We start from the raw sequence: 18,731 nt of genomic DNA on the forward strand, positions 1-18,731 counted from the left end.
TGCTTTGGTGGTTGGGGTGTTTTTATGCACTCTGCAGAAAAGCTCGAGGATTTTGCAGCACAGAAGGCTGAGCTATTTTCTAGCCTGAGCAGGGAGCGCTCTCCCCCGCAGGCGTGGGCTGCTCTAGAGGAAAGCCTCAGCTCTGCGGCTGCTGGTTTGCAGCGGTGGCCGTGCTGGAGCTGCGCTGCCATGCCAGTCCCTCACAGGGCTCCTCTCTTTGGCACCCTCCTGGCACAGCCCATGCAAAAGGGGGTGTGCTCCCAGCTCTTCTCTTTGCAGCTGGCCTCAGTGAGGGGGTCCCACGCACGCACCCAGGGTGCAGGCTGGAGGTTTCCCTACCCTACTAATAGGGGCAACCCCAACTTTCTACATGTGCATCCGTCTCCTCCAGCCCCTGCCCAGCCCAGCTGCTGCAGGGGTGACACAGGCAATGAAACCCCCACAACCAGGCTACCCGGCGAGGAACACGGCCGTGGGGATCCCCCCAAACTGAGGTCGGGGACTCCCACCAGTGCACAGCCAGGAGCGAGACGGGCTCCCACCCTCGCTCCTGCAAACGCAGGGGGAGGCGAGGCCGTCATCCCTGGGCGGGTGGCAGCGGCTGGAAGGAGCCTGCCACCCTGCAGGCTCCAGCCAAGCACAGTGGGTGGGAGGAAGCTTCCCAGAAGACGGAGAGCTAAATAAAGGCAAGGCCTAGAACAACCCAGGGCTGCCAGCTATTTATTCTAGCATGCCTGTATGCTGCAGAGCAGGAGAAAGGTATTTTAAAGCTACTGCAAGGCAGCTTGTCTGGCTGCCTGAATTTGTTGATCAAAAAATCTAATCACCAACCCTCCACACCGACATCTCCAAGCCCTGCACCACCTCCAGCTAAGTATCTTCCTAAACCCACCTCCCCCAAAGCAGCCAGCCCCTCCATCAGCACTACACTGAAGCAGATGTTTGGAAAAAAGGCTTTCGCATATACAGGGTAGTAAGAGCTTGGGGAGCATCCCCATTCTGCACTCAATTTACTTCTGTCAGCCCTAATGAGAAATTTCTAACCAGCTTTTAGCATCCAGGGCTCACCTTCTCCACTCAAACTCTCACAAGCACTTACCCCTCTGGGCTTACAGATCTCACCTCCCATAAAAAAGCACACCCCAGCCTCCTATAAAAAGCAACCACTGCAATCTTTGTTCTTGAATATGTATTTTTTTACTGAAAAAATCATTCATAAATTAACAAATACAAAAATGTACAAACACATGGGTAAATAAATGTAATGACACAAAGGATTGCTTTGCTGAGAAGTGTGTGTGTGTTTTAAAACACTAGTCTTCAGTGCAAAAATGTCCCCCTGGCACCTCTTAAAAACATAACAGTAAGCTCAAAAGCCATGATGATGGAAAGCTACTTTAGAGTTTAAAGCCACTTCTGATGGTGAGTGACCCAAAGTGTGTGGCTGTTGCTCAGACAGTACCTCCCTTAAAGAAGCAGAGCTTTACAGATAATTAACTGTCAATAAATAGTTTTGCAAATAAAGCCCACATGGCTCATTTAAAAAAAAAAAAAACCAACAAACAAACCACGGAATCAGCATCGAACAGGACCTGCCCTCCAGTGGGGCTGACCGATGGTGTTGACATGGAAAGGGTGAATGAGTGGCCTTGTTGAATTTCAGCTGCCAGAATATGTACAAGTTCTCCTTAATACGAGAATTTTTACACCATAACAGCACATGCGCTTGACAGTATGTTTTTAACAGTTACATTTACTATACAGTATTCGACATAGCTGATAAGATTAACAGTGCACATTTTCAGATATTCCACATCTTAAAAAGGGAAAAAAAATTCAATGTGATTAGAACAAAGGAACTATGAAGAGGGATACTGCTGGGGGGGATGGACCCTTTTGTGCCAACCGTAGAGTGCATTTCTGAGCAGAGGTAACGGCTTTTTGTTCAATACAAGGTGCGATGGGTGTCAGGTACACATCGAAGGCTGAGGATCCCGACTAAGGTAGTTTAACACCTACTCACACACACATGCATGATTCCTGGGGTAGTGAACTTGGACTAGTTGAAATACATTCCTTGTTTGAAGCACCATTAAACAAAGACAGATTTCTAGCAAGGTCTCAAGATGAAAGAAAAGAGGGGCAGGGCAATGTGGGTTCAGCATCTGAAAAGGGTCCACGTGAATTAGAGATCGAGATTCAGAAGCAAAAGTCTTTATTGCTATATGCGCCATAAAAAGCAAATCCTCACCTCTGTCTATAAATAACCAGGTTGAATCCCCTCAGGAAGCAAATTTAAAGCACATGTAAATTCAAAGACTTTAAACCTAAGTTACAAACTTATCAGCGCTTTTCAAGGGCAGGCTCGCTGTCCTCTCATACCAGCCGATAAGATCTACACAACAAGAACTCGTGTTTTCTAAACTAACATTTCCTGGATGCAGGGTAGGAATGCCCTGGGCAGTCACACCCACAACAGATGTGTATGGGGATCATACGTCCACAGAACTGAGAAAACAATGTAAACCACGAGAAGTTAAGGAAACCGAAGGCAAACAACGCAATAAAACCAAAGTTAAAGTACTTCGGAGGTTAAGTACCCACCGTTGTTATGTATAAATACAAATTAAAAAGCAACCCCCAATGTATTTACTTTTAAGTCAGAGACGTCCAGTAAAAGTGACTGTGTCAGTGCTGTGTAAGGACTGGATTGACTGTCAGCGGGGAGGAGAGCCGGGAGCCCAGCCTGCCCACGGTGGCGGTGGGGAAGGAGGGGATGGCAGATGGGAGAAGGGAGGGGGCATTCCAGTTTGGATGGGGCATCAGACCAAGCTCTCTGGTTCCCAGTCCTCATTTTTTCATGAGCTTGATTCATGTGTCCTTCATTTCTCTCACTAACCCGCAACAACCAGCCCCACCAGCTGGGCTTGTGCAAGTGCTGCCAGGTGCTGACGGTGATAACCAAGTGCACTACCTGGCTCTCACTGACAGCACGGCAGCGTGCTGTTAGATTTACACAATAAATACAAAATAAAACAACCTCCCAAACCATACCGTCACACTACAGGAGTGACTGCAGGGTGCTGCCGGTCCAGGGCAGGCTCGGTGCGGTGTGGCCAGCTGCCCCATCCCGAGGACAGCACGTGGGCAGGAGCAGCCGACCTGGGGCTGCGCTTCCCACAGCAGCATGGATGCGAGCTCTTGAGCAATCTGCCAAGCTCGCACTTGCCATCAGTGGGATATACAGCAACAGGCCAGGGATTTAATTCCATATGGCTTTTGGATTCATTTGCACATCATGTTGCAAAAGTGACAGAAAGGGGAGTTTTTCCATAAATATTCCCATTTCCTCACTCTCCCTGGAAAAAGCCACCCCTGTGGTTTCTGGAATGAGCAATGATATGGCTGTATTTCTCATCCACTAGATTGGAAAGTTTAGGGCCCTGTCCCATGAACATTTCTGCATATGCACAGCTTAAATCATGCAAGCAGTCTCACTGGCTTAAAAGGGAACACCTTGCACAAGTACAGTGATGCACACACAAGTGTTTACGGAATTCAGGACTAAAATGAGTGACCATATGTAAACCTCTAGCTTGGATTTGAGCCATAGGAGAAAAATAAAAAGGGGCAATTTACACAGCATATTTACACTTACACTTCTTTAAGAAGCGATTCTGTTGTATATACTTCAAGCAGGTCATTTAAAAAACCTCACAGACATAGAAGAACGGTATCAGAAGTCGTTTGATCTCCCACCAGGGCAGTTGCTGACCGAATCGCTCCCGACATTCGCCGTCAGGAAGCCAGAGTCCCTCAGCTGAGCCGCTTCCCAGAGGAGAAAGCGCATCCGAGGTGAGTCCCGGTGCTGGAGATTGCTGGAGGAGGAATGTGAAGACGAGAGCAGCAGGTCGAACCATTGTCCTGAAACCCAGAAAGCAAGTGGCGGAAAAAAGAGACTGCTGAGCTCGCTGCACGAGTATCAGGCTGGATTGGTACAGCTAGGGCAATTTGTGCGTGCACTTTCAGCCTTATTCTCCAAAATACTGTGATCCTTCATTAGACAAAATGTTGCTTGTCCTTGATAACCCTTGGAAAAGAAAGTCTAGCATGGTGCTTTCTTGGTGAAGGGCAGAGCAAAGTTATTTTCTCCTCTTAATATTCGGTCACCAGAGCCAGCTCCGGTGTCAGGTTAACAGTGATGTTCTTATACAAGGCGTCATACGTGACGTTTGGAAAGTAGTTCAAGTTATTGAGGCCGTCCAGGGCTTGCCTTTCTTTCGACTTCCTCAGCAAGGCATACCTGTGCAATGAGAACCAGAGGCAAGAGTCACTTCCACATATCCCAGAGAGCCCTGCACAGTCCACCCAACATGCCTAAAACACCCTTAAAACAGGAAGTCCCATCAGCAGCTACAAAACAACAACTTCCTGAGCCCTTAAGAAAAATGACCATCATTTGTTTCTATACTCCTGGCAGGTAAACATCCCAGACATCACAAGATTATAGTCCACCGCTCGATGAAAAGCAAAATGCTCTCTGTGCCACCAGGCAGCCCAGCAAGCACCCAGCAGTCAAAACCACCTGTAACTCCTGCCCAAAGCCTGCGGGTCCCGATCCCAGGAGGGGGCTGAGCTCGAGGGGGGTCTTGCCAAGCCCTTGCCAGGATGTTTTGGCTGGAGAAAAGCAGCTGATGGGTGATGTGGTCCTTTCCATTTTTTAAGAAATTAGACCACAAACAAGAGCAGAACTAATGATTTTAGTCCAAGGGATGAGGGACAAGGAAGTAAAACTAGAAGAATGATGGTTTGGGGAAGGAAACGGCAGCTGGTGCACCAAAACAGCCTCACCAAATTTAGGGGCAGCATGACGAGATGTAAGGGCTAAGGTGGGAGGGAAAAAATATGTAAGTAGAAACATCTCGGCAGGGCAGGACACTGACTTTCTGGGGGCCTGGCAGCACCAGGTCGAGTGGGAGCTGGGCTGGGACCTGGGGACTGAAAAAGCACCAGGGAAGAGATGTGCCAGGAGGAAGGCGAAGGCTGGGTCAAAGCAAAGAGGGAAATGCCAAAACTGGCTTCAAAGAGGTCACAGCATCAGGACACGGGCAGGACACTTAGTGTCTTGATGAACACTTTCCTTCTCCACACTGAACAGTGTCAGGTCCCCCTGCTCCCTGCTTGCGTGGGAGAAGCAGCAGGGCTTTCAGATGGCAGCAGTTAGTACTTGCCTGTGGGCAAGTGCAGAGCAGAGGGAAGCAGAGATTTCAGAGGCAGGACACAGAGGATATCTATCGTTAAGCCTTGCCTACTGGTGTCCTGGTTTCGGCTGGGATAGAGTTAACTTTCTTCCTAGTAGCTGGTATAGTGCTGTGCTTTGGATTTTAGTATGAGAATAATATTGATAACACGCTGATGTTTTGGCTGTCACTAAGCGGTGTTTACATTGGTCAAGGACTTTTTTTTTTCCCCTTCAGCTCCCCATGGTCTGCCAGGTGCCCAAGAAACTGGGAGGGGACACAGCCAGGATAGTTGATCCAAACTGACCAAAGGGCTATTCCATACCATGTGATGTCATGCCCAGTATATAAACTGGGGGAGTTGGCCGGGGGGTAGCAATCGCTGCTTGGGGACTGGCTGGGTGTCAGTCGGCGGGTGGTGAGCGGTTGTATCTTTTTTTTTTAATTTATTATCTTTTTTTTTTTCCTTTTTTCCCCCCCCTTTTTTCCCCTCCCTTGGGTTTTGTTCCTCTCTCTCTCTCATTGTTTTCCTTCTCATTATAATTCATTATTATTATTACTATTATTTTGTTCCAATTATTAAACTGTTCTTATCTCAACCCACAAGTTTTCTTACTTTTGCTCTTCCGATTCTCTCCCCCATCCCACCGGGGGGGAACTGAGCGAGCGGCTGCGTGGTGCTTAGCTGCCGGCTGGGGCTAAACCACGACAACTGGGCATCAGGCTCCAGACGCAGCAGCGCACACAGGACTGCTCAGCAGCACGGGTATCGGCCTCACTGGGGCAAACCACTGCCTTGCCCACCTTCACCACAGACCCCCCCTCCCGCAGCACTGGCCCACAGCTCCTGCTGACTTTGAACCAGCGCTCCTGGCTGGGGCCAGGAGGAGACCAGGGAAGCATTAGGAACAAGAGCTCAATCCCACTGCACTCCCAGCTTCCACGCTTCAAGGGTTTGACTGAATATGGCTTTTTAAGCCAAAACGGACTTCTCTTTTTCAAGAGTGAAATGAGAGAAGCATCTCTTACTGGCTGCATTCTGTTCAACAGAGAAATGAAAACTAGGGCTAAAGATGACATAACCTCAAATGGAAAATCCCCCCAAAATGAGTCTTCTGTAAAAAGAGACCAGCAGATAGCTCAAATGGTACCTGCAACATAAACCCTCCTTGCTGCCCCTTCCGCCAGCAGCGGCCAGGAGCCCCTCTGCAGAACAGAGCTTGCACTGTCCAGCAGCTCGTCACCTATGAGTGTTAGTGCCTGCAGTTGTTTGTGAGAAAGGTATTTCTCTGGTTTTCTGTTGCATAGTTTTCAGAAGACTCCAATTCCACCAAGGTCCCCTGGCAAAAGCAGCCGTTTGACCAACCCTTGTACTCCCTGAATTAACCCTGGCTCCTGGAGGAAAGGGTTGGAGCCCTCCTGGAAAGCTCCAGGGAGAACTTAGCTTTTTGAGAAAAAAAGACGAAGTGTCAACTACAGAATAACAACACTGCAGGGGGACATTGCTTCTGCAACAGCAACCGCCTTCGTAGGGCAGACCCAGGGTGTTGCTACTGGACTTTGTTAGTGTTCCCAGGGACACCTGATGCTTTAGTGGCCACACACCAGGAGAGCCCCCGCCCTCTGCCTTCCCCAGGCTGAGCAATGCCTCCTTCAACATTTAGATCAGGCTCTTCTAGAAAGATAGAAGCTCCTGACATGTGGCATTAGCCACCCCTTTAGGAACATCCCCCTGGAGATACAGGACCCCAGCCTTCTTTTGGATGGCATCCAAGCAGCTACAGCCACAACGCAAGGACCCCTCGTTGTAGGGATGCAGGGTATAAAATGTAAGGACGGAGGAATCCAGGCAGTGCTCTGCCTCCGTCTCCCCGCAGTTAGTTTCCTTCATGAGTTAAGGCCCTCAAACAGCTGCAGGGAGCCTTGTACATGCTACAGACTCTTTGTGAAAGGCTTTGGGATTCTTAAAAAAAAAAAATTTACTTGCCTCCCTAGGAACTGCACTTCTCCTCGATGGTGGTGGGGAATTGATTTGTATTTCCCTGTGTCTCCCTCTGGCCGAGTCACCGAGTAGCCTGCGTACTGCACTCTGCATTAGAAAGGGAACAAATAAAATAAATTAAAAAAAAAAAAATCAGCTGTTGCATTTGCTGTGCCGTCATCACTTGCCAGGGCTGCACAGTTAGTGTGCTTGGGGCTCCTACCGCAGCTTTGCCTTTCCACCCAGCAGATAAGCTATGCAAACCTCCCCACTCCAGCCTGGGCTCCAGGTAAGTCCCATGGCATTGGGCACCTCAAGGCTTCAGAAGCTCAGCTGAGATCAGTTTGAGCTCAGCAGTGTGGGATATTGCACACAAAACCAATAATTTCCCAACCAGCACTTCTCTGTTTGCTTCCAACCTACTGCCTGTGCAGGCTGGAGTGGCCCCTGTTCCCACCACCAAGCCACAGCAGCCGGGCTGGCTCTTCCCCAGCCCGGGTGAAACGGGCACAGCAAGCCCAGCGCCGGTTGCAGAGGTGACAACGCTTCCCCCCGCAGTATGTGCAAAGCTTGGCTCACAGAACCGCCATCAGCAGTGGAGTTCAGGGATGCCGGCTGAGCCTGTACCTGTTCCAGAGGTCGTCGTCTTCACCGCCCCAGCCCCAGAAGGCGTTAGGGAAACCATTGATCTTCCGAAACTGCTCGACAGTCAGGCCACTCACCCCACCAAAGAACTCGTTGTAAGGGAGCCTAAGCGGGAGAGAAGGGGTTAGGGCAGAGTCTGCCAGTGCTGCAGCTCTCCCGCTTGCAATGGGGAAAGCCTGAACTGTGATGATGCTTTCTTCTATTCCCCTCTCATGTTCACTTTGCACAAAGCCTGAGAAGCAAACCCAGGTTCATCTTTTGCCTTTTAAAAAAAATAACATAACAGTGGCTCCTTAGCTATTATTGTAGTGCAGAGGAAGAACAGTGCTTACAGATACATGTACTTATCCAGCTTGGCTGCAAAGTGCCTCGGCATCTGTCCACACCCGTAATAGTTACGGTCATTTTCTGGTATGTGGTCCACATCGTGAAAGATGAGACAGTCCCAGTCCAAGTCCTTCATTGCTTCCCGAAAGCCAACGTTGAAGAGCATGGCACGGTTAAAGGGTTGGTTTCCAGCCTAGGAGGGAGAAAGTTCCTTCTCAAGGGGAGCCCTGTGCAGTTCATGCTCTGCATGTGCATTCTCAGTCTTGTCTAGAAAACTGCAGAGGGCAACCAGCTCCCACATCGGTGCCGCAAAAGGAAATGATGTATTGGAACAGAAAGACCAGTGAGATCAACCAAGACTTAAATATTCAATTTACTGTGCAGGACCAAAATAAAGATGCTAAAGTCTTATTACTCAGACACTTAAAAAAAAAACCCCAAACAAAACAAAACTCAATTTTGACCAATCTCTTTTAAGACAGAGCTAAATATGGAAGTACATTTACTGGGTGGATGAAGCCAGATAGTTTGAGTGACAGGTTCACGTACACATCAAATGCCAGTCTTATGTTTTACATTCGTGAAAGTCTTCTGGCACTGCCCAGACAAGAAATGCGTAACTCTGGTCAGGCCAGTCCTGTGCCTAGGGCATGCTCCCCGGAACTACTACAGAGATATACAAAAATAACGAAGCATTATTTAAACTGTAAATACTTGTTTCAAAGTTGTCTTTTTTTAAAATATCTCCTCCAATACAGAATTCTTATAAAGAAATGAATCTCTACTTTGTTTTTTAGATAAAACCAGTCTTTTTTGGGCACACCTCTCAGCTGTGCCACTTTTAGGCAGAATGGGACAACTTAAAACATTGCAACATGACCCCCAAACCTTTAAACGATGTGATCCGGTAGGTAAACGCCCCAGAACACAGAGCAGAGCAACGCTTGCAGCTCTGGCTGCGGCTGAAGCTCCAGCAGACACGTTTCTAGTGCAGCACATCCGCGCCCCAGCAGCCGCTGCCCCGACCGCCCCAGGGCTCACTCACTTGTTCCACAACGTAAAAGGCGAACTGTAAACGTTGCCGCTGCAGCATGGGAATAAGGTGTCTGAAGAGGACGGGAAGATGCTCGTATCGATTGCGGAATGGGATCAGGATCGCCACCTGACGGGGAGAGGACATAGCTCTTACTACACTGCACCAGCAGCTCTGGCCGCTGACTGACCGACCCCTGGGCTGGGGAGCAGGACTGGCTGCTGTTATGAGGGGGAGCAGCACTAAACGTGGCGTCTCGGCTCTCCCATATAGGGCTGGGCAGCCTGAAACCCTTCCAACTCCCACAACATGGATTTCCTATTCACTTTTTGGGGAATCGTTGCTTTGGGGAAATTCAACGTAACCTTGAGCGGGAGGGAGACCAGCAGCCGCCCCTCCACTGCCTCTGCCCAGCGCTGGGGACAGCAGGAGTGGGGACAGGCCCTGCTACCATGCTGCCCTAAGCCACCTCCCTCTGGGGACAGGAGTCCCCAGCAGTGCCACCTTGCCTCTCCAGGTCAAGTCTTACTCCAGACAAGGCAGCAGAGCAGGAGGCTCAGCGGCAGGGAAGCAGGCAGGCGAGCTCCCTGCCCGACTCCTTAGCAGTCGGTGCAGAAGCTCAGAGCTGACTCATGCATCACTAAAGCAGCCCCTGAGCTCAGCATTTGCCCCCCAGGCACTGTGGCCCCACACTTCAGTGATCCTTATATCCATTACTCTGGAGCTTCAGCACATCAGAGACATTCCCATTAACATATTCCCACCACCCGCCCAGGACCCTCCACGCTCAGCAGGTACATGGGGCTCCCCAGCTCCCTGGTTACCTTCCAGCGAGGCAGGCAGTCGCTCGGCTTCCAGTGGCCTCCCAGCTTGATGGAAGGGTCTTTTGAGAAGAACTGGTGGATATCCTCCATCGTGATCTCGCTCATATTTACATCGATGGGGCCCTCTGCAGAGACAGCGGGGAGAAGCAGAGGAGGGGGTCAGGAACTGCTGTGGACCTGGGACAGCTCGGTGCCTGCTCAGGGCAGCGCTCCGCTGCATCCCTGCCTGCTGTCCCCCGCGCTGAATGCAGGCAGCCTCTTCTTTTCCCCAAGCACCAACGAAAACGATTAAAAAATGCTGCTGACTTGACTCCTAACACCTCCGTCTCCTTGGCAGCTGGGCTCTGTCCAGCCTTCATGGCCACTGTTGGATGCAGCTCTCCATCAGAGACCTGCAGCGGTCAGGGCCCCCCCTTACTCCTCCACATAGGTTCCAGCACACACAAAACCCCACACCTTGGCAGAGAGCCACTTCCCCCTTTTAGGAAACATTTACCCCCAAAAGTCCAATTTTCCACTGCAATATCGCTTTGCTGGAAGCATTTCTCCTGGCTGCAGCTCCCTTGCGGGGGGTCCAGCCTGTCTCCCACACCAGCCCCTGCCCAGCTGTACCCAGCACAGCTCAGGGCTGGGACCGGCAGCGCTGCCCAGGGGCAAGGGAGCCACCTCGCCACTAGAAAAGGGCTGGCCGAGCCTTTTCACTGGCTCCCATTGCACAATTCCTCTTTTGTTTGCGTTTGCCAAGCGGGCTCCTGCTTCAGCACGGATACATGCCTCCGACGTAGCAGGAATTAATTCGTGTGAGTGGGTAAACAATGATTTCCCAGGAGGGGACCAGGCTCCGAACAGAACTCCCATTCATCCCCAGGTGCCTGGTGGGGAAAGGTGCAACACCGGCAAGAGGGGGAATGCCACGATGTGCCCTCCAACGCCACGGGGAGCAGGAGAGGGGCACGGGGCCATCGGGATGCTACTCACTCATAGAAGGGAGTCTCTCGGGACAGGTGTGGTTGGGGAAGTAGGTAAAGTCTTCAGGAAGAAACGTTGTGGCTTGCAGAAAGCTTTCGTTATGATTCAGATCAAGAGGATAATCTGGGGAAGGGAAATAAAAAATAAAAGAGAAAAGTCTATACTTGAGCTGCAGGTCTTCGTTACTCCCAGCCACCTCCCCGTGCCACTGTGAGCAGACTCCACAGCCACCTGCAGCTGGGGATGTCCCAATGCAGCAGGAGCCCTAGGCTTGCAACCCAGCTGGGTGCTCATCTCCATCCTCAGGCAGGTGGCTGTGGGACAGCTGGAGCAGCTCCGGCTGCCTTAGACAAGGCCATGCCAGAGAAACCTTCACGTTTTCTGGCCAGAGGAGGAATTCTGAGTGTCACCTTTAGGTATCACAAACAGCTCAAAGCGAAGGAGCACACGGCCCTTGGAAGGAAAAGCTACTGAGCACCTTGTCGCTGAAGGACCGCAGCACTGTGAGAGGGGACGTGCCCCTCCAGCGGGTCCTTTCCTAACGCAGGCTCAGAGAGGAAGTCCCCAGGCAGGTCCCAATGCCAGCAAGGACCATCAGCGCAGCAGCCCACGCAGGGAAAGCCTGCCTCGCATCCTCCTCAAAGGATCAATGAAAACTATCACATTACACGCAGCTTCTCCTCCGGTTTGCATCACGCAAGAGCAGAGGAGTCATGCTCTTGCCCCCTCAGTGCCTAGCACGGCACATTTCTCCAGCCCCCTCACTCCCCTGCATCCTTTTACCTTCTGGGTAAAACCCCTCCGGCCTCTTACACCTGTAGATGTTAAGGAGCTTTCTACATAACCACAAACTTCTGCTTTCTACAGTAGTCACCAGCTTTGCATACAGCAACTTCAGCCAAGCATGACCTTTATTTTAGGCACTAGAAAAAAGTTCCCTGCCCGCAGTAAGGTATCAGCTGATACCTCTCCACTTTCTCCGAGCATCAGATGCTTAACAGAGAGTTGGCCTTCTGGTCCCACAGCACCCAGGGCAGCAGCACCAACCTTACTCCCCACAGAGGTCCTGGAAAGCGGCTGTTTAGGACTGAGGCCACCCAGTCCCATCATGGGCAGCCCCCAGACCTACCAGGACAAAAAGGGCTCATCCTTTCCAGTTCCCTTACCGGGCACAGGCATTCCTGCAGCAGCTGGCTGCCGGAGCACGCCATGGGGCTGACATTCACTGGGCTGATTCAGAGCAAGAGCAGAGCTGGTTTCTCACAAGCACAGTACAAACCAACTGGTATTCAGGCACCCAGAGACAAAAGAAGGTCTAGTGTCCCCCCTGCCACCCCCGGAGAGTTGTCCAAGCAACTCTGCAAAGCCTGGGACACAAGGGCTGCAGGTGATCCATCAGCAAACAGTAGATTTACAGTAGGGAGCTAGATTTTTAAGTTATTTTACTGAATCCCGTGTAAAAGTCAGATCTTGGTTTTTTAAACCAGCAGCTATAACCTTTCAAATTAAGCATACATTTAGTTTCAAGAACATATTGATAGCGAAAAGGTTTCACACATTTTACACTGCGAGCAATTTAATAAACCCAGAATTACAATGTAGTGAAGTGAATGAATCAGCTAAGATTAAGAGTTAAGAATCTAAGTCATAGTTAAGGATAGGGACAATTAAGAAATTGCATAAGCATAGTATATTCTCCATAGCAGAAAGGCTAAATCTAATAATCACATTAGTGATATATGAAGAAAAAAAATAACCTAGTGACAATTTAATCTTTTAAAGCAAAGCAGGGAAGGTTGCCTTTACCTGCAAGGTCAAAATCTTTCATTTAAATCAATTGGGACAACTCATTGCTGGCCTGGTATTTTAGCTTGCTTTATTGTGCTAGTACCTACCATCATGTCATTAATACTGTTTATGTGCTCAAATAAGTGGTACCCAAACTATCTCAGACTCAAGATGGACTTGCAAACAGAATCTAATGGCTTTTCAAGTATGATAGGTATTATTTTGGATGCTTGATACTGCTCTAAATTTTAATAACCAGATTCCCATTAAAATCCTATCACCAGAGACGCTCTCAATACTCAGTCCAGCTGGCAACACACTGTGAAGCTCAACTCCCCTTTTTTGCACAAAGGGCTGCCTTTTTTGCTTGTGGAAGCACAGAAAGGACTGCTCTCGGCTCACCAAACAGGAAACCTATTACTGCATCTATTAGCAAATGATGAAAAAGTTATAAATTACTTCCTCATTTTAGGGGGGGGAGGAAGGGGTGGGGGGCTAAAGGCAAAGAATAAATGCAGACAGATGGGCAGAAGCACACTGTGCTTGCAGCCGACCCCCCTGTGCTTGGTCACCTTGCCCTTCAGGGCCAGATATCACATTTTTAAGGAATCTGCCCAGAAATTAAAGCCACAGGCCTCGGGAGGATACACACACAAGGCAGCACCGCACAAAGAGCTGCTCCCCCCCAGCCCCTTGCCAGGGGCGTGCGTGACCCACGGGAGAGGCTGCAGCTCAGAAAGCATCAGCAGCCTCCTGCTTCCCGGGAGCTGCCATGCGGCAGGGACAACCAGAGAGGGGTCACAGGGTCTTCTAGTGCCCAAATTGGTTTGTGACCTGTACCAGCTCACCCCCGGCAGCAGCATCCCGCCCCTGCTCCGCACACCTCACCTGGCAAGAGGGGAGGGGATACAGGGATGTGCAGGGATGCAACACCCGCTGCTGCCTGCGGGGTAGGACGGGGGCAGGAGAGCCCAGGAGCTGCTCCCAGCAGCTCTGAGTCACAACCGGGACCACCAAGGCCTTTGCTGGGTCCTTCCCTGCAGCCGTACAGGGGGGTTTGCTCTCCTGGCCATCACACTGCCATGCTGCCTACAGCAGCGTGGGGAGGATGCGCTAACCAGGCAGTGCCGCCCACCCAGATCCCACCGAGGTGCCCAAAAACAGAGCCGGGAAAGGAAGATCCCAGCGTTAATATAATCCTTGTGGCCGCAGCGCCACGTGCCTTCCAGATGTCACCGCCATCCATCATGTGTCTGCTTTGACCTGCCTGCCAGGGAAGGTCGCCCAAGGACGGTGCATAGTGCTTGTACACGTTAAAACCATCCTCGCGGCCAGAGCTCTCGGGGCAGGAGGGTGATCAGCCCACGCCTGCAGAGCTGGGATGGATCTGAGGCCCAAGGAAAGCCACTTGTTTCGGTAGCAGCGGTACCAGTATTGCTGCTGCTAACGTGGTAACCACTTCCCTGTCTGCTGCAGGCAGCAGGAGCACGCAGCAGATTTTCAGAGGGCTCGGAGTCCCAAGGGCCAGGACCACAGCAGGACAGAGGCTCTCACCACTGCAAGCAGCAGCGGTGGAGCATCTAACCCTCCTCCCCTCGGGGGATCAGCTACGTCCTCACCCTGTGCCTGCTTTACTTGACGTTTCCAGCCTTAAAAATAGCCTGGGCTGGCAGCCTTGGCCAGCTTCGGTGGGGAGAGGAGGCGTCGATCTCTTGCGCAAGTTCATCATTCTCCTCCCGTGCCCATCCCCGGTCAGAGACAGCTGAACCAGCGGCCGCACCACTCGCTCCTCAGTGGGCTGGGCAGCAAGGACGTGGCTTGTATTTTTTATTAATAAGGAAATAATCTTGCCTTGTAAAACTCTATGAGCCCTCACTGATAACCCCCGCAGCGGAGGAGCTGAGGTCCCTGGCACCGCTGCACCGGTGACACGTCAACAGGGAAGGTACACGCTCGGTGTCACACCAGCCCAAAGGCAACGCTTCACCCTGGCTTACACACAGCCATGTGTGCTTATGCTTCGCTGTACCATATTTACACCAAACCTTGTAACTCTTATCAGCTTTATATTACAGATGATGAATAGCCTGGGAGTGGGAGCCTGTGACTCTGCACCCTGCATTCTGCCCAAAGTTCAATATATTAGTTGTGGCAGATCTCCAGCCAAGTCATCTCAGTTCATCCTTGCATGGGAAGAGTGGTGCTTATGAGCACAGGCTCCTCCACGTGCACGGAGCCAGGGCTCTGTGCACGTGTGCACCCGGGAAGTTATTTTTTAAATACAAAACCTGATCCTTGCACTGAATTTGAAAGCGTTTACCCTTAGACTGGTTGAAGCTAACAAGTTGAATTCCTGGAAAGCAGAGAGGTTTTTGGCTCAACATCCCATCATTTGAGACCTTTCAAGATTTTCACCCTTTATACAACTTAGAAGCATTTGAATTTTATTTTTTTTTATATATATAAATGAATATAATTTTTAATATATATAGTGTATATATACATACAGTAATTCTATATATAATTTGTGTTTTTATGTTGTATATATTTATATATAGAAAAAAATAAAAAAAACCAATTAATCAAAGTTCCCACCCTGCATTTACCAGCATAAATTAATTCCTTCAAGCGAGAATGGTTAAGGTCAACTCGATTTCCAATGGAAATGGAACCTTTGATCAAAATAACAATTATTCAAGTAATACCTGAGTCATTCACGCTGCTGTTCCTCTTCGCATAGGCACTGCGGACCACTTGCTCGTACACCTGAGCTCCTATTGTTCGCATATTTTCACGAATCATGATGCCCTGGGCTTGCATCATGAAGAGGTAGGTGTTCACTGCAAGGGAGGGAAAAAAGAGGAGTATTTCCATGAGCATCAGCTTTTATAGGAAAGAGAAATAGGAGTCTTTTGGAACCATTCCCAGCCTTCTGCTTGGTTTCAGCTCCCTCCTACCAGGAGGATCCCCAGGCCGCATGTGCCTCGGTTGCCCGACGGGAGCTGGGAAGGGCACAGAGTCGGGAAGCGGAGGCGTAAGGCACGTTTGGAAACCCGGCTGGTTAATAAGGGGAACGTACCCAGCTAGACCTGACAATGCAGACTGTAATGCAGGATTGCAGCTTTAACAACAGTACCTTTTGCTGCCTAAGCAGGGATGTTTAATTAGGAAATATCATTGTAACGGGAAACTAAGCCGCACGCCTGGATAAGGGCGTTCGCTCCTAGACTGCAGCGCCAATGGCTGACACTTGTTTGGCAGAGGTACCTCAATGGGCACCACAAAAAACATCCCACTGCCAGCCTCTGAGCCTACCGGCAACCCACGCATCCCAGAGCAGGCAGCATTTTGCAGCACAAGCCCCCTGGGTCCCCGGGCCAGCCCCCCAGCCAGGTTTCTCCCCCCCCGCCTTTCCCGCTGACCCTGTGCCCTGGCACCGCTCAGCCAGAGCCAGCTTAGGTTTCAGTTTAAGCTGTCACCCCGTGCCGGCAGGGATGGGCCCCAAAGCAAACGGCAGCAAGCACAGCCCTGCGTCACCGGCAGTGCCCGCAGGGACAGCAGGACGGCCACCACGCATGCCACAGCACCCCTCACCAGCATCGCAGTGCCAGCCACGGCCACCCCGCAGTGAAGTTTTAGGCTTAAAAATGAAGGGGAAAAAAAATCTTGATTTGAAAATAGGGAGGAGGGGAGATCTAAAAGGCCAATTCTGCATTAGTAATTAAAAAAATAGGTCAAAAGACACTCCAGGAGGGATGAAGAGGGCACCAGGCTAAGGAAACAGAGACCCTGCATAGGGGAGGGCAGTAACTGATGAAATGTCACCCGAAAACATCCGTAACAGCCAGGTCGTTTCTACAGCAGGCATATCACAAGCTGCAGTAGCCTGAAATTGGCGGCTGCCCGTGCCAGGAAGGTGCAGTCACTGCTGGGGAGCGCAGATTACGCAGGGCACCCCGGAGGCAGCACCGTTATCGGAGAGCAAGGGTCCCCCTGAACACCGCCCACCGGTACGCACGCTGACGCGCTGCCTCCAGCCTCCCTGCCCTGCTTTCCCCTTTTACACCCACAGATCAAGACAGCCTCCAGAAAGGCTGCCCAGATGCATTTCCCAATCCCAACCGTATTTTGTTTTCACACAGCTAAATAAATATTTGAAAGGGCGATGGAGCCCCACGCCATGCCCAGAGCCCCCACGCCATGCCCAGGCACTGCAGGTGCCCAGCCTGTCTCTGAACCATGGGGAACCACCAGATTCTCAGCAAGAAGGGGGTTGGCTGCATTAAGTGCTTGGCAACTAAATGGCTTGAAATGCAAATTTTAAATGCCTACTTCCAGCCTCTCCCTTCCCATACATGTACCCTTCGTGGCAGAGCCAGCGATGGCACCTTAAGCCAGCGGTTACACCAGCAACAAGCAGGAGCTGCCTCAGCCAAAGCTGCACCCAAACCCTCTTTGCTCACCCACCTCTTCTGGGGTCAGCTCTGCAGCCCAGGGTAACCATCAGGTCGGTTAGTGACAGTTACAAGATAACAGTATGCTCTGGTACAGTTTCTTGGCAAGATAGTCCTGTTGCAATGACAGCGAGAGGCAGGAGGGCTGCTCCTGCTCAGAAAGATGGGGAATTTGCTCTAACAGACCCCCAGGGGATAAGGCTTGAGGAAAAGCTGACATTTTAAGGTGGAACCACAGGCCAGAAACAAATGTAGCTGAAATTCCCCATGCAAAGCCTTATACCCAGCCCTAAAACCTTCATATGCTCGCACTCGGACTCATCTCCTGCTCGGAGCTCAGCATGAAACCACATCACCTCCCAGCACCAGCGGTCCAGCCCCAGCATCCCTCCCCGTCACAGCCCCAGCTTCACCAGGCAGCTGCCAACCGGGACGTAGAGAAATGGGAGTTCCTGAGGAGAGGGGGAAAAAAAAAAAAGTTTGCAGAGTGGGCTATTTAGGGGTTAGTGGTGAATAAGCAAGCGATGCAATGAGGCTGGCACGGCTTTGGGGTCTAGGGCAGGATGCACAGGGAAGCTCCAGCCTGACCTGCCCGTGCAGGCCAGGCAGAGGGCAGGCGTCCCAGATGACCACAAGACGTGGAAGTTGGGCCGCTTCTCCATCAGCTCATCAGCCCACGTCACAGCTGGGTTGCAAGGGCGACATATTAAGGGTCGATGCACGGGGCATACAGCTCCCAAGGACACGTTTATAACATCTTGCCCCAATGACAGCATCCACCCCAAGCTGCAGCCAGAAGCACTGCGAGGCCCTACCAGGAGGCAGCACAAACCAACGCATCCAGCGATGGGAACAGCATCCTCCAAAGCCAAGCAAGCACAGCAGAGCACAGACTCATAAGGGAGAGCAGCACTGCACAGCCTCACCACGGCCATCAGCAAATAGTGAGGGTTCGAGACTGCCCAGCCCCCTTTTCAGAAACCCAAAAGGCTGATCCAGAGCCAGAGCACAGCTCCTCTCCTCTTCGCACAGAGCAAAGGGTAGCTGAAGCCCCTGGAGTTGATATGTCTATCAGAACCAGGCTGTTGACAAGGGAAGGGGGGGCAGCAAGCACCGTCCAGCTTGCGTGGAGCTCGAGTCAGTGGCAAGGCGTAACTCGCTGATGCTGAACAAGTAATTTAGCTTTCTAATTCATTATGCCTTCTACTCGCTAGATAAAGCGGAACCAGGTTTGGTGAAGCATGAAAGAACAGGAGACACACAAATCAGCATCCAATCCCTGGTTAATTTAAGGAAGAGGGAGGTTTGTCGGGCGCAGTGAAAGCACCGTTTGTTCCCCACGCCATCGGCGGGCAGACGGAGCAGGGCCTCGCCACAGCCACATGACACGGCTTGCTGGGTCGGACTCGTACGGAGCTGCAGTGGGAATCCTGAACAGACTGTCACGGCAGCCACCATCCCAGGGGAGCG

General features: G+C 51.1%; 1 protein-coding gene across 2 annotated transcripts in view; it reads right to left on the bottom strand.

Annotated features, from left to right (window-relative positions):
• Nucleotides 1–1,180: 1,180 nt before the first annotated feature.
• The window catches only part of B4GALT5 (beta-1,4-galactosyltransferase 5), a 40,470-nt gene continuing 22,919 nt past the window's right edge, over nucleotides 1,181–18,731 (bottom strand). For both annotated transcript variants that reach the window (XM_075517198.1, XM_075517199.1), the window contains 8 exons: nucleotides 15,513–15,647; nucleotides 11,029–11,142; nucleotides 10,051–10,175; nucleotides 9,239–9,355; nucleotides 8,199–8,386; nucleotides 7,849–7,971; nucleotides 7,228–7,329; nucleotides 1,181–4,303 (listed from right to left, as the gene is read on the bottom strand). In XM_075517198.1, the coding sequence (XP_075373313.1) occupies nucleotides 4,156–4,303; nucleotides 7,228–7,329; nucleotides 7,849–7,971; nucleotides 8,199–8,386; nucleotides 9,239–9,355; nucleotides 10,051–10,175; nucleotides 11,029–11,142; nucleotides 15,513–15,647 (1,052 nt within the window). In that variant the 3' untranslated portion in view covers nucleotides 1,181–4,155. The remainder of the gene's footprint in view (nucleotides 4,304–7,227; nucleotides 7,330–7,848; nucleotides 7,972–8,198; nucleotides 8,387–9,238; nucleotides 9,356–10,050; nucleotides 10,176–11,028; nucleotides 11,143–15,512; nucleotides 15,648–18,731) is intronic.

This window comes from Mycteria americana, chromosome 14 (genome assembly GCF_035582795.1).
Source record: "Mycteria americana isolate JAX WOST 10 ecotype Jacksonville Zoo and Gardens chromosome 14, USCA_MyAme_1.0, whole genome shotgun sequence".
Classification (NCBI taxonomy): domain Eukaryota; kingdom Metazoa; phylum Chordata; class Aves; order Ciconiiformes; family Ciconiidae; genus Mycteria; species Mycteria americana.